The sequence below is a fragment of the Echiichthys vipera genome (assembly GCF_963691815.1).
Source record: "Echiichthys vipera genome assembly, chromosome: 17".
NCBI classification, from domain to species: Eukaryota; Metazoa; Chordata; class Actinopteri; order Perciformes; family Trachinidae; genus Echiichthys; species Echiichthys vipera.
Window position 1 is genome coordinate 24676030 of NC_139842.1, and position 14559 is coordinate 24690588.

The window sequence follows — 14559 nt, forward strand, 5'->3', positions numbered from 1 at the left end:
TGTGTGTGTGTGTGTAAATGTCTTCTTTGCTGTAGTCTCAGTCTTTAACTGTCTCCTGTCCAAACTGCACATGTCTGTCTATCCATCCATCTCTGTGTTGACAGGTTGGTTGGATTTTCTCTGATTGATAGATGAACTATCACATTAGACCCCTTTTGATCTGATCCAAACCAGCTGGACTGCCCCTTTCTTCTACATAGTTTCTCAAATACAGACATGCACTGTTTTACTGGCAGTGGGACATTACTTAGCGTTGTTACAGTAATGTAATTACTTATTTCAGTTATTTTCAGTAGTTGATAGTTAGCGTCAGCTATGAGGACGGGGCTTCGAAAGTGCTTTGTGGGGTCACCGTGGCTAAAATTAGATAGCTGTTGATGGACAGCAAATACCTCCAAACTGTTAGCTAACTTGTTTAACCACAGTCTTGTTTTCTATTCCTACTGTTCACGTCTTAAAAAAATGACACATTATCATCAACTTTTCAGTAGATATAGTAAGTGTCTTACAAACAATTGTTTATTCACACATCCAACAATATTCATTTTGAATGTCCAGTATTCAAATGTTGCTGTAAAAGCTAAAGGAGTTAGCCATTGGTTTGTGGACTACTGTTTTGAAGCCTTGATCCTAGCATTTTGCTGTCGCCAAAAAAAACAAGATTTTTGTAGAATTTAGACCACATTTAGAACAGAAGACGGAGCCTGGGAGGAGCGCTACCTCACTGTCACTTTTACCAATTTTCAACCAGCTGACACAAGTCCTCCGCTGGGGTGAGAGCTGGAGCTCCACTCATTTTTTATTTTCTTATGTTTGTTTCTTCCATAAACTGCAGAATGTCTCAAACAGCTGATCTGTAAAGTAATTCAGTGTGTGTGAATTATGTTGAGAAAATGTAGTGCCAAAGGAAAGGGCTTTCTGACAACAAGGTAAAGCGGTGAAAATATTCTAAATATAGGTTAAATGTAGGGTTGTAATCTGTAAGAATTGAGATAGTTGTTTCTAGTGGATGCTTTGGCGGTAACATGTAACTGCAGGAGAGCCTCTGGGACCTCATGAATTCAGACTTGAACGCCCCCTTTCATTGCACTTTTACTTGGCAGAAGTTGGAAGTTTCTGATTTCCGAGTGAATGCGGCATAACATATAGACAATAGACAGTGAATAGCTCCAGCTGGACAGACCAACAGCTGCTGACTGACGCAGCACATCTGCATTTAGAGAGGGAATGTCTCCACAGACACTCAGACTGTAATACTCAGCAAAGATGCAAGTACAAGTGCTTTCATTCGTGGGTCATATGATCAATCACCATTATTTTAACTCACTCTTTGATAAAGAGGAACTTAACAGACAATTAACTAGATGAAAAACTCACAGATTAAATCTTTAAACTGAGATATGAATTTAGGTTGGCCTTTTTTTAAGGTGACTACTACGTTTTGATGCAGCTGCTGCCTCCGTCCACAGCAGCTTCTGCGTCAGTACTCCTGTCTGATTCTCCAAACTGACAGTATGCTAATTGTCATTTGCTGTAGCTAATAAACTGACTATGGCTGGGTACCTTATAAAACCCTACTTCAAATTAGCTGAATGAACCCTCTATTTTACCAGCTAATGCTAGCACTAGCTAGCGAGCTTGGTAAGCAAGTTGCTACCACCAAACAAAAATATTACAACTTACTTTAATGAAGTGAAAACACACTGTGAGAGGGTCAAAGTTCACACTGACAACACCCAAAAACAAGTTCACGGCTATTTTATGTAGATACAAAGTGCTGTGATACCCTCAATCCTGACTGACAGGTTGCAGTTTAGCAACACCCTTAAGCATCTCCTGCTCTATCATCTATTTGACTCTAAATGTGACCATAATTTACAAAATAAACATCATGCTGTATTGAAGAAGATGTTAAACTATTCATTTTCTCATTGACTTCTATACAATCAGACTTGTTTTTGCCAGCCAGTGGATTCGCCACCTGCTTTTTCTCTGAAAACACCAGTTTGACGCTAAAGGGGAAGCAGTGAGAGTCAACCAAAATAGTAAAGTTGTGGGCCCGACAGAACAATGGGCTGATACTCACTATAAAGCTCTGGAAAGATGAGGAGGGCTTCAGATCGAGGTGACAGTTTGAGCAAAACCTTTGACGTTGTCACATTGTTTTCACATCTATCATTTGATCCATCCTTATTATAAAAATATTGATTATAGCAGCTTTAAATAATGAAACGTCTGATACGTTTGGATTCTGGAAGCTTTGGAGTCGTTTGAAGGTCTGTCACAGAGCTTTGCTGAATAACAAAACCAAGATAATAAGTAATTGATAACAAGTTTCAAATAACTTGCTCAACACTGATTTTAGTGCCTCTGGACTCATTTGAGGAAAGCAATTTTAAGTAGATCTGTGTAAGCCCTCAGCTCGGTTTCCATGTTCTGCATACAGAGCAGTAGCCAGATTTTCTCATATTAATGAAGCTGCAAACTTGTCACCCAAATCAGCACTCACACTTCTGAGAAAAAAATCATTCACACCAAATTTGTGTGGGGCAGCTCAGAAGCCTGCACACACCCCTGGAGAAAACAAGCTTTATAATTCCCATTCTTTAGGTGAATTATCCCTGGCTTGGTGTCCCACTTATCTGTTAATAAACATCAAAAGCTTCCCCGCCTCATGTCTGGCCACTCGAGTGCTTTCTCCCTTAACACAGTTTCATCTTCAGGAGATCTGTCACCACCAACTTACAGCTCATGCCTGTGCATTCTCCAACGGTGGCCCAAACTGTGGGGGAGAGCCTCTTTGTGCTGCCTCCCACTTAAGAAATGAAATACTAAGTAACACTTCCCATCAGCCTCTAGTGGAGAAGAAACAAAAAACATTTATTCTTCCGTCTCTCTGTTCCTCTTTCTTTCACTGTTGGTTTCTGTTACCCGGGGCTAGTGCTTGTTCATTCTGACAGCTACTTTTTTTTGGCAAGTCACGCACACACACACACACACAAACACACACACACACACACACACACACACACACACACACACACACACACACACACACACACACACACACACACACACACACACACACACACACACACACACACACACACACACACACACGCGCGCACACACACACGCACACACACACGCACACACAGGGTCCAACCAACCCTCTCTAAAAGCAGTCTTGGTTGGCACCTTGCATTGTTCTGAGGGCTTCTAAGAGCTTCATGCCTTATTCATCCCTCAGGCCTATTCTTTACAGTGTAGAGGGAATAAGGAGGAAGAAACCTACCTAGCACATAACACACCACTCACCAGCAGAGCAGAGGTCAATCTGACAGCTCCTTAGAAACAAAAAACTATTTTTTTCTATTGTCCTTTCTATATTGTATGTGTATTTAAAACCTGTCAAACTTGACAAAAGATGATTCGGGGTCTATGCCGGGCCAAGTTTCTGTTTTAAGTTCAGCAATGCGATGGGTAAATACCTGAACTCTAAATTTATTTAGTGTTCAGGTCTGCTGACATCCCTGCTGTCAAGTGTTTATTTAGTACTCACTTGACAGCAGGGATGACACTGTACTGCTGGCACTTTACTGCGAGGACTCGATTATCCTCTGTAGTAACATGTTGAAACCCCTGTTCTTTGTCTGGGTTTACGTTCCTTCAGTTAAAGTGGAAATACATTGAGTCAGTCAGTAGTTGTCTCATGCGAAACTAGATATACTGCAGCTTAAAGTAATAGTCTGACAATTTGGGAAACATGCTTATAAGCTTTCTGCTGGATGATTAGACGAAAAGTTTAATACCACTCATGTCTGTCCGTTACGCCAGGAACGTATTAGCTTAGCTTAGCAAATCCAAGGTCACAGGGGCAACAGTTTGCCTGTCCAATGGTAAGGCCTCTAAGGTTCACTAATTAAAATGTTACATATCTTTGTTTAGTCCGTACACAAACTCAAGTGTAAAATTGACAATTACACGTGCAGTCGGCAACAATTGTTTGATCATATTCACTGACACTCTGCTCTGATAGAACAACATAAATCATCGGGTTTTAGAACAAATAAACACGCCTCTACGTGCACCTAGAGCCTGTTGTTTGTTTTGCAAAAATCCACAGCGCTCGTATCATCCTGTCCACTCAGCACAGTTCACAGTTTGTGTACACGCCAAAGATCCTCCCTCAATGCTCATGCATGTGACAATATCACAGGCACACGCTAAATGACGTTAGCAGTTGCTATCTATGAGTATGTTAGCCAGCCTTCCTCTGTGTAGCGTGTACTCCATGCTGTTTATTGATGAGAGAAGACACGGCCACGTTCACAGGAATCTGGTGCACACGCACTGACGAGCACTTGATGGGAGGGAGCGGAGGAGCTCGGTGGTAGAGGGGGAGGGGCGTGAGATTTGTAAACATTCAACATTTGACTGAGTCAACTCCATCTGCCAGATTTGCCGACTGCAGCTTTAAGATGAAGGAAGCTTTTATATTAGGTTTGCTTCACCCATAGAAATATAATTGGGTATTAAGGACATTGAGCTGTTTGACTAGTACAAAACAAAATGGCAACAATTGTTACTTATCATGCGGACAGCATGCATCAGTGGGGCCATAAAGTTTGTCGCAGCTCGTTCCGAGACCTTGCCTACTTTGGCTCATTTTCTGTAACCTATGCAACATGAAATCAATGCAGAACCAGCAAGCCAGTTTCCAACCGGCTAGCTAACTTGCTCACTCCATCATGCCTCTATGCAAAGAATCTCCCATTGTGGCTGGGATGTTCTGGGCTAGTGAACAAAGGTTCATCCCTATGTTCCCTGGGTCCTATGTTCCCCGGGTCCTATGTTCTCTACTTGGCATCAGACCCCTTTTCCCCAAAAGGTTGCTATGTTCCCTGGTCAAATACAAAGCAGGGAACATAGGACCAAAGGAACATAGGTACGCTCCTGTGGACAACATATTGCCAGTTAGCTTGCCTGCTACTGTACATCGCCACCTAGCTCTGAAAGTTGTCTTCACTTAGCTTCCGGCACCACTTATTTTGCGAGATACAGTGAATGACTGTGCTAATATGGTGTGACTGTTCACTACTCTCACTTGTAAATCATTAGTATATGAGAGTGAACAATGTTTCTGTGTGTGGTTGACAAATGATTATGCCTGCATGTTGTTTTGAGACTTGTCCAATAAAATGCAATTCACAGAGACAAAGATTGTGACATCGTTTTCACAATTTATCTGAATTTTTTTGTTCTAACTCCTCGGGCAGCTTTGATACATGGAGCTACAAAAAACAAAATAAGTAAAGCAATATCAATGACTGAAACAGTAAACTGTAGAAAGCACATAGCCCACAGCACCACAAAACAAGCTCACTTTTTGTATTAAATATTCATGGATATAGCAGAAATAGTGGATGAACAATACAAATGTATCACAATGTGCTGAATAAAAAAAACCCAGCAGTGTGATTGTGTTGAAAGAAAAACACCAAGGAAATCCCCAGATCTATCCAAAGCCTGTGTTCCTGATTGGATTTCACTTAATCTCATACTCTGGACTTGGCCTCAGGTTGACCTGTGGACTAACATGCCTCACCCTCTTTCCTTCAGGGTAAGGAGACAGAGAGCTGGACAGAGGGACGTTCAGAGAAACAGAGAGAGGCATGGCAGTGGAGGAGAAGCCCGGTGTGAAGAGCAGCAGCTCCATCGTCCCCTGCTTCCTGTTTGTGGAGGTAAGAAATGTGAACACTTACACCGTTTCTCTTCTGTCATGGTGTCTGGGAACGAACCATGAGAATCAACACTTGAAAGACTAGATCATTTTCAAATATGGGTTGATTATTGAGAGCAGACAACTCCTCACCAGGCTGATGCTGGTGTAAAGGGTTGGTCCAGTGTAAACATTTTCAAACCAGTTTGATATAAAGCCAAACACCAGACCGGTATACTGTGTGTCACAGTTGACTCAGAAGCTGCTCCTGAGACTGAGAGAGTCCATGAATGAGAGGGACTCCAGGCCACTGGGGGGCGCTAATGCACCTCTAAACCATTTTTCTAAACCAACTATTTTATCTGTAGTGTTTACACTTTGCATTGCCTTTTTAGCTTACCTCTTTCGTCGGCTTCAAATCCAAAATGCTGCTATATTGTCACCACAGTTTTGGTTTTCTTTGAGACTACTGTGACTCTGCTATGTATTGTCTCTTCACTCCCAAAACAAACACTATGTGTGCCGTTCAAGCCCCCACAACAGCGACTTCCTGGTGGATCTAATACTGAAGTGCCAAAAACTGCAGTTCTCCCAGTGTCCAGTAGGAGTAGTTTACACAATAGAGCAGTTTCCCATTTACCCCCATATGGGGTTAAACATGGGGGTCAGTGACACTGAAATGTCAAAATAATAAAACTGTGCGCTGTAGAGTAGTGCTAAACGTTTGTTAATAATATGTTAGTATATAATAATGTTAGCAGTAGCTGTGGCTGACAGACAAACAGATCTGCATTAAAGATAATAAATACACATATAAATCAAAGGTTAAATAACATATAACATAGATGACAAACGGTAACACTAACAAGAACACCTTTGGTTCACCTATACAGTCAATGATATTTCTGCTGTGTGTACTATAGCTGGTTGAATGGATGCATGAATTCATGAAAGAATCTCGTACCTGTAGCTGCTTCTCATGAAGGGAAAATTATATTTTACCGAGCAGCTATTCCACCAATCAAAACACCAGAAATATGGGCATTGTTCCCTAACCTCTGAGCTGGTGCCGCTTGTTCTGGCTTTAGCCTGTGAGCCTGTGCGAGTCATAGGGTGGGCAACTATACGTGTCGTTTGGTCAACATTTACGTTTTTAATTCTTTCCTATATTCCATTTTCCGATGTTTCAGTCACAGTGAAAACCGGGGACATTTCCTGGGACAGCAGTAGCCAGGGACAGGTCACCAGAACGGGGGACGTCCGGTCACTCTACATTAATCACATTCTCATGTTTCTGCGTGATGTTGGCTATTTTTTTTTTTTTACCAGAATGTGTCATAATGACAAATGGCGTTTTAGCTGTTTTGCATCAAATTAAACCGGTTTAAGCTCGACCTGAGCGGCAAAACTGGAAATCTACCCAACTCTAGTGAAGAGCCAAAAGGTATCTCATATCTCTGTTGTCATACATCCTATTTCTCTGGGCTTTCACCCCTGATTTATCTCTGTGATTGCCCGTCCTGTCAGCAAAGAGAAACCTTTGTGGCTCTGAGATTTGACTCCCCATAACCCCCCCCCCCCTTTCCTGGCCTCACATCTCTACAATCTAAGCCACAGTAGTAAATATTTCACGATGAACAGTGGAGTCTGGGACAGCTCAGCAAACACGCTCTCTGTTGCTGACAGTCCCAGTATGTGTCACACATCCTGCCTGTTCCAGCACCAGGGGCAGCTGAGGCTTTGCAAAGTGGCTGCAGTTGTTTTGTGGTTTGTTGAACATTTTCCAGCAAATTTGTGAAGTGCATGATTCATTGAGGTGGTTGCGGATGTCACAGCACAGACAGAGGGGATTCTCAGCAGCTACACTGTGGACTTTGGAGCTGCGCTGTACAGATCAGGCCAAAGGTCATTGTCTATGGCAGCCTGATAAAAACACCAATTCACCGCATTCACACTTACATACCAATTCATCCCTTGTGGAAAGCATGCACTACATTGTTTGTGAGAGCACTTAGACAGATGACTCAGAGGGGAATGGAAGTCCCAGGGCCTTCACTAAATTGTAGCTGAGGTGGAGAAACGCATGAACTGGTGAAGTAATCAGACTGTCTGTAATCCAATTAGACAAACCAAGCAGTCCAAAAGCTCACTGGCCCTAACTAAGTCAACCATCATCTTATCAGCTGGAGTACCCCATGCATTCAGAGCATTGTTCTGTAACAGATTTACAGAGGCGAAGGTGCATCATGATGTGATGCAGATGTCACACAATGTATGTGTAATGCAAACTGTATTTTACTGCATGTATCTGAGATATTTTTGTCTACATTGAGATCTCGTTGCATTCATGTATTCAAATTGATTCTAAGGTGGTTGTAACCTAAAATGATAAAAGTGTCATCTCAAACAGAAGCAAAGACACTGCATGGGGTGAAAGGGACCAGTGCATGCCAGTGTTGTAAAAACAGCAGGAAGTTTGTTACTTTAGCTTGGCCGTTTACCAACACAGACAGCAGTTGCAGCAGCAGCTTTGACACACATGGAGGCAATTAGGGTACTTAGCACCCGATTGCTGTATCCTGGCATCACCAGACTCATTTACAAATGCATATTAGTCTGGAACCTCTAAGTTTTTGATTTCTAAGAGGCGTTATCAACAGTGCAGAGCAAAATGCCTCTGGATGCAATTAGATAGAACTCCAGTTTGATCTGAATTCCATAAGCCTGGTAATCTGTGCTGAATGGAGAGTGCCAGTCACCTTCAGTAATTATGTTCAAGCCTCTGTCAATCATCGTCTTAAACCCGTCCCACATGAGATTGGTTGTCGTTGGCTGTCTTTGGCCCAATCAGCTTTTTCTGTAAAAACTACTAATCAGTGGAACACCCTGCCTGACGATGTGAGGAGCTGCAGCTCTGTCAGCACTTTCAAAACCAACCAAAAGAAGGTTGTTAAAAGCTGCTCAGTTCTGTACTCACTCACATTGTAATCATGCATGACTTTCATTCATGGCTTTTGTTTGACAAGCATACATTTGTGACGTTGTGTGGCTTTGTATTAGGGATGCAAATCATCGAGTAATTCATTAATCAATACTTGTTTCATCTTATCGGTTGATGATTGATCGATAATTGATAAGTGGTAATTCCTCTGAAAAGCTGAATTTCCCTCTGAAAAGGTTAACTGTATAGACCTTTTTAATGGAATGCCATTACTAGGCCACAGCGTAGGTCCTTGTTAACTTCCTGTCAGGTGATGTCGTTCACATTCACTGCAACAGGAATCAAACTTCGACACTTTTAGAATGTTCATGTTTACAACTTTGAAAAGGTCTGTACGTAAAATAAACATGCTATCTTCCTTATGATATAAAGAAAAAATGCAGATCATATTCCTTAATCACTCACTTGAGGGCAGAAAATAACACTTTGGAAGCATATCAAATGTATTCTGAATAGAAAATATCAAAATATTACACAGGCTACTTAACATGAAAATGAATTGGGCATTCTCTCATCTGCAACATTGGAAACATTAATAGCAGCAGCATCAAAAAATCATTCCTCAGTAGAAGAACACAGTCAGGGCTCCAGACTAACTTTTTCACTAGGAGCACTGAGGACCCAACTGAAAATATTAGGGTCACACACGGTAAATCAATAATAGATGCAGTAATTACAATGTGCTGTTTCAAATTCAGTGTCACATTTTCATTGTGCTCTTTTGAAGATGAAACATAGAAGGTAAACCGACAGCACCATCACTGTCATTACAGTACAATATTAAAAAATATATCATACATTCAGAATAAGGGCTGTGACGAGACGATACACGATAATAAGTCCATGAGGACAAGACGCGACAAGATTTTAACACTAAACTAACACTAACACTAACACTAAAATGTCAGTATTTTCTTTACAGGGGGGTTGATTTTAGCAGGGAGCTGTGGTGGTGCTGAAGGTGTCTTTGCATAGTATTTGTGTTAGCCGCGGAGTAGCCTACAGTACTCACAGGGGTAAAGTTATAAGGTTATGTGTTTTAAACATATGAACTGTATCTACATTATCAGATCAGTCTGTATATGTGTTTTAAACATATGAACAGTATCTACATTATCAGATCAGTGTGTATATGTGTTTTAAACATATGAACAGTATCTACACTGACTGATCAGATCAGTCTGTATATGTGTTTTAAACATATGAACAGTATCTACATTATCAGATCAGTCTGTACATGTGTTTTAAACATATGAACTGTATCTACATTATCAGATCAGTCTGTACATGTGTTTAAACATATGAACAGTATCTACATTATCAGATCAGTCTGTATATGTGTTTTAAACATATGAACTGTATCTACACTGACTGATCAGATCAGTCTGTATATGTGTTTAAACATATGAACAGTATCTACACTGACTGATCAGATCAGTCTGTATATGTGTTTAAACATATGAACTGTATCTACAATGACTGATCAGATCAGTCTGTATATGTGTTTTAAACATATGAACAGTATCTACATTATCAGATCAGTCTGTATATGTGTTTTAAACATATGAACTGTATCTACATTATCAGATCAGTCTGTATATGTGTTTTAAACATATGAACAGTATCTACATTATCAGATCAGTGTGTATATGTGTTTTAAACATATGAACTGTATCTACATTATCAGATCAGTCTGTATATGTGTTTTAAACATATGAACTGTATCTACATTATCAGATCAGTCTGTATATGTGTTTTAAACATATGAACAGTATCTACACTGACTGATCAGATCAGTCTGTATATGTGTTTAAACATATGAACTGTATCTACACTGACTGATCAGATCAGTCTGTCACCTGCTGCTTCACTCTCTGTGCTGGGCAGAGAAATAAAGTCAATGAATCAGTTAAAGACTGTTGATTTCTTCCCATAGAGCAGACATGAAATGTATTTTAGTTCGGTAAATTTCTGCTGTCACTCGGCTCTGGAGCTGCCGACAGACGACAGAGACCATCTGTCCCAGTGCGTCACATACGGAGGCTTCAGGTCCGTCAGGTCCCAACACTGTGATTATAACTTGTAGCCTGATGTTAACGAAACTGCGGGAGCTCACGTCTTAAAGTGGCTCCATACTGCACTCCGTTTTGGCCTCTTCATCCTGTCAGTGTACTGCTTCTTGTTTGTTTTGTTGTTGTCGTCAGAGAACTGCCCCTTCCAGCAACAGACGTCCCCGTCCCCTGATATCTCGCGTAACATTTCTGTGCTGCGGGGAAATTCGCTGCCTGGGACTTTTCAAACCTTTTACATCTATTATTAACTTATATTTTAACAAACTGACACAAATCAAAGTTTACATGTTTTGCTGGAATAAATCCTCAATGGGCTCCTTCCTTTTGGATTGCATTCGGTAATCAACTTTAATGGACTTTTCTACTCTTTTAAAACACTCTTTTAATAAACTCTGGGTTCACTAACTATGTTGTTGGTGCTTTGTTTTGTGTAGGGACTCTGATCATGCTACTGCAGCGGTTTTGTGTTATCATGAGCAGTATTAGTGATTAAAAAAGACGTTTTAATGCCTTCACCGTGTTGCCCCGAGCTAATCAGTTTTAGCCACATCTGGCTGTTAGCAAGTCCCTTGAATATACAAAAAAATATCTTAATGGCTTATATGATGAGTGTATTTGCCAAAAAAGACCCTGGGATGATTTTACACCGGAATTTAACTTCACGTTTTCTTTTATTGTCTTTACATCTATAGTAACACTGCATCTGCCTTCTTGTTCCTGAACACATTGTTTTTGTATCTAGCTGCAAGTAGACATGCCATAAACTGAGAGGGATACTGGTATATTTTATTAGTCCTTTTACCTGAACATCTCAGCAAGTTCTCACTGTCCACCTACTCTACTGTGCCTTTATGTGTGCCTGGCCCCAAAGGACACACAAGGATAGTTACAGCAACTGTCCCGCCCCTGTGAGCCTGTCTGTGAAACACTGTCCCTTTGGTTATAATACACTGTAAAAGCTCTCCATTAGGCCACTCCACCATATGCCTCCCACACATCAGCTCTCAGCCCTCAGGACTTAGTCAATTCCCTCGCTAGCTATACATCTGTGTGTGTGTGTGTATGTGTGTGTGTGTGTGTGTGTGTGTGTGTGTGTGTGTGTGTGTGTGTGTGTGTGTGTGTGTGTGTGTGTGTGTGTGTGTGTGTGTGTGTGTGTGTGTGTGTGTGTGTGTGTGTGTGTGTGTGTGTGTGTGTGTGTGTGTGTGTGTGTGTGTGTGTGTATCATAGTGAGGGAGAGAGTATTTCTATCTATTTCTATTTGTTCTGGGGTGGAGTACACCAGCAAGCAATCAGAACCAGGGAAAGAGGCCAGCAGCTGTTACCTGTAATGGGCAGTGAACAAGGTTTGTTTTTCTTGTTGTAGAGACAACAGCATGAATGTGTACATGGAAGCCTGACAAAGAGCAGGTATAATTACAGTTTCACTTTGCATCATCACCATCTGCCAAATTAGAGGTAGAGAGCTTGTTTACTTGATTATGTTTCTCTCCCTGACTCATTGATCCTTTCTCTGACTGGGGTTAGCAACTAGTGTTGTATCTCTTGTTCCTGACTACCTCTTTCATGTAAGATATTGAGCAAAGCTCAAGCTTGGCGCCGCTGTTTACTGAGTCTTAACGTTCATTAGTGTGGATGATGACATCCACTTCTTTATAGTTATTAAGTTAGGTAATTATAGTTATCAATATAGTTATAGTTCTTGGTGGGGACGTCCCTTTAGCTTGTCAAGGCTAGTTTGCTGGACATGCTCACGATTGTAGCTTAAATCATTTGATTTTCTTCAATGGCTGATCTTCATTTTTGTTTGATGGTAACTTAAAGGTTGAACATGGAGAATGAGCAAAACAAGTGATTTATCACTTATTTTGCTCATTCTCCAACTACTAATTTGGACTAATCTATTAATTTGACAACAGTATTTAACGTTAGCCAGTCTTCAACTGAAGTCTCTCTTTGAGTGGTTTGTAATCCATTAGCTAGCTCTAAACTCAAAATGATTCTTGTTTCTGTAGCAACAACAGACAACCCTGGTAACCAGCAACGCCCAACACTATTGGCTGCTACAATGGAAACAGAACAGGACAGAAAGTCATTGTCAAACCCGTCAAAAAATGTTTTTAATATTAATTCAGACTAAATATATTTTTTAATTGAAAAGCAATTATTTCATTATGTACCCCTCAAAACGCCTTGTGGGGGTATTTTTATTATTTTGGTTTAAATATACTGTAGCTTTTAATAAAGATTCTACATATTCAACCTTTACTCAAAAAAAATCAACTGTACTGTAACTGTGATGAATACTCATGCTAGAGATGAGGAACTACTTCTCCTACTGCCACAGCCTGAAACATCCTCGATGCCAGCTACTGACCAGTTATTTACATTTAATTGCCATTTTTGAACAATATTTTAAGGGGGTTTGTGCTGGGACGGCAGTCTAATATTCTGTGGACAGTAGAATGTGTAATCAGTCCTGACCTATGATTCTGCAATCAGGAAACTAGACTCATCAGGCCCCTGAGTCAAAGTATGAACTGGGTTTGGAGGAATTGATCTCATTGCTGATGCTACAGAAACATCACAGAATTTTCTGTATGGATTTCTAGAAAAAATCTGTAAATATGATATAAGATGACATTCCCTCATATTAGAAACATATGGCCCCTCTATTACACAAAATTATTTCCATTAATTGTCTGGCCTGAAGTGACCTCCTTTGAAGTTACCCAATGTTCAGTAAAGACAACAGTGAGGATGGCAGAAATTAGCTTTTCATTAGTAGACAAATGAGAAAGCAGGCTTTTCTCAAGCAATGATGTTACAGGGATAAAAACCGCACCACAAACTGAAGGGGTTCATCTGGGCTGAGAAGACAGTGTGAAGCACAGACAGCCAGGTATACGGCAGAAATGATTTATTTTGCACCATTACTCTCCATTAAGCTACTTCCCAGTATTATTACTCTGCACTGCTTCTGCTGCTGCCTTCCTGAAATAAAGGTGTTACTGAGCATCCGTGCTATTTCAACACCCTGTTTCACACACACACACACACACACACACACACACAAACACACATTTCGGCAGTCATAGGGAAACACCTTGGAACGGTTGCCTGTCTGACATCCCGTCCACGATCACACCCTGAATGGCAATTCTGAGAAGCCTCAGCCGATGACCGATATGGACTGCTGATTTTCTTGAGCCTATACTACTTTTGCGCCCTCTATTTACAAATAAAAAATACACAATGATGATAACAAATGTTACGAGTTTCAAAGAAACTAAAAAATGCCGGGAAAAAACTATTAGCGAACGCAGCAGCCTGCATCAGCTGATAGACGTAAACAATGCAAATATCGGACGATAATATCGGCTGGCGGAGGTATCGGTCTATCACTACTACATGTCTTCTGTGATTGGCTGGAGTTCACGTGACCTGGTTTCAGGACACTGCAAGCTGCCCATAGCAATGACTGTGAGTGAGACAGATCTTCAGTCTGTCTGTGTTAGCCTTGTGATGGGTACTTGAATCCCTTATCTCTGCGTATCCTGGGCCAGGTTCTGCTCCATGTGACACAGAAAACAGGAAAACTAAAACAAGAAACAAAGAAATGATTCACATAAGAAATAATGAAGGATGAGGATTGACAGCATGTAACGTGCTGAGTAGCGCACGGCTCTAGTGCAGTGGCTGCTCTGCTTTGTGAACTCAGAGAGCAATGTCAGTGAACTATTAATAAGTTGATATTAGAGAAATGG

The 14559-nt window shown here is 40.9% G+C and overlaps 1 protein-coding gene across 1 annotated transcript in view; it reads left to right on the plus strand.

Annotated features, from left to right (window-relative positions):
- Positions 1 to 5627: 5627 nt before the first annotated feature.
- plppr2a (phospholipid phosphatase related 2a) overlaps positions 5628 to 14559 on the plus strand; it is a gene marked incomplete at its 3' end in the record, with an annotated part of 61931 nt that continues 52999 nt past the window's right edge. The window contains exon 1 of the mRNA XM_083931059.1: positions 5628 to 5744. Coding sequence (XP_083787185.1) covers positions 5676 to 5744 — 69 coding nt within the window. The 5' untranslated portion in view covers positions 5628 to 5675. The remainder of the gene's footprint in view (positions 5745 to 14559) is intronic.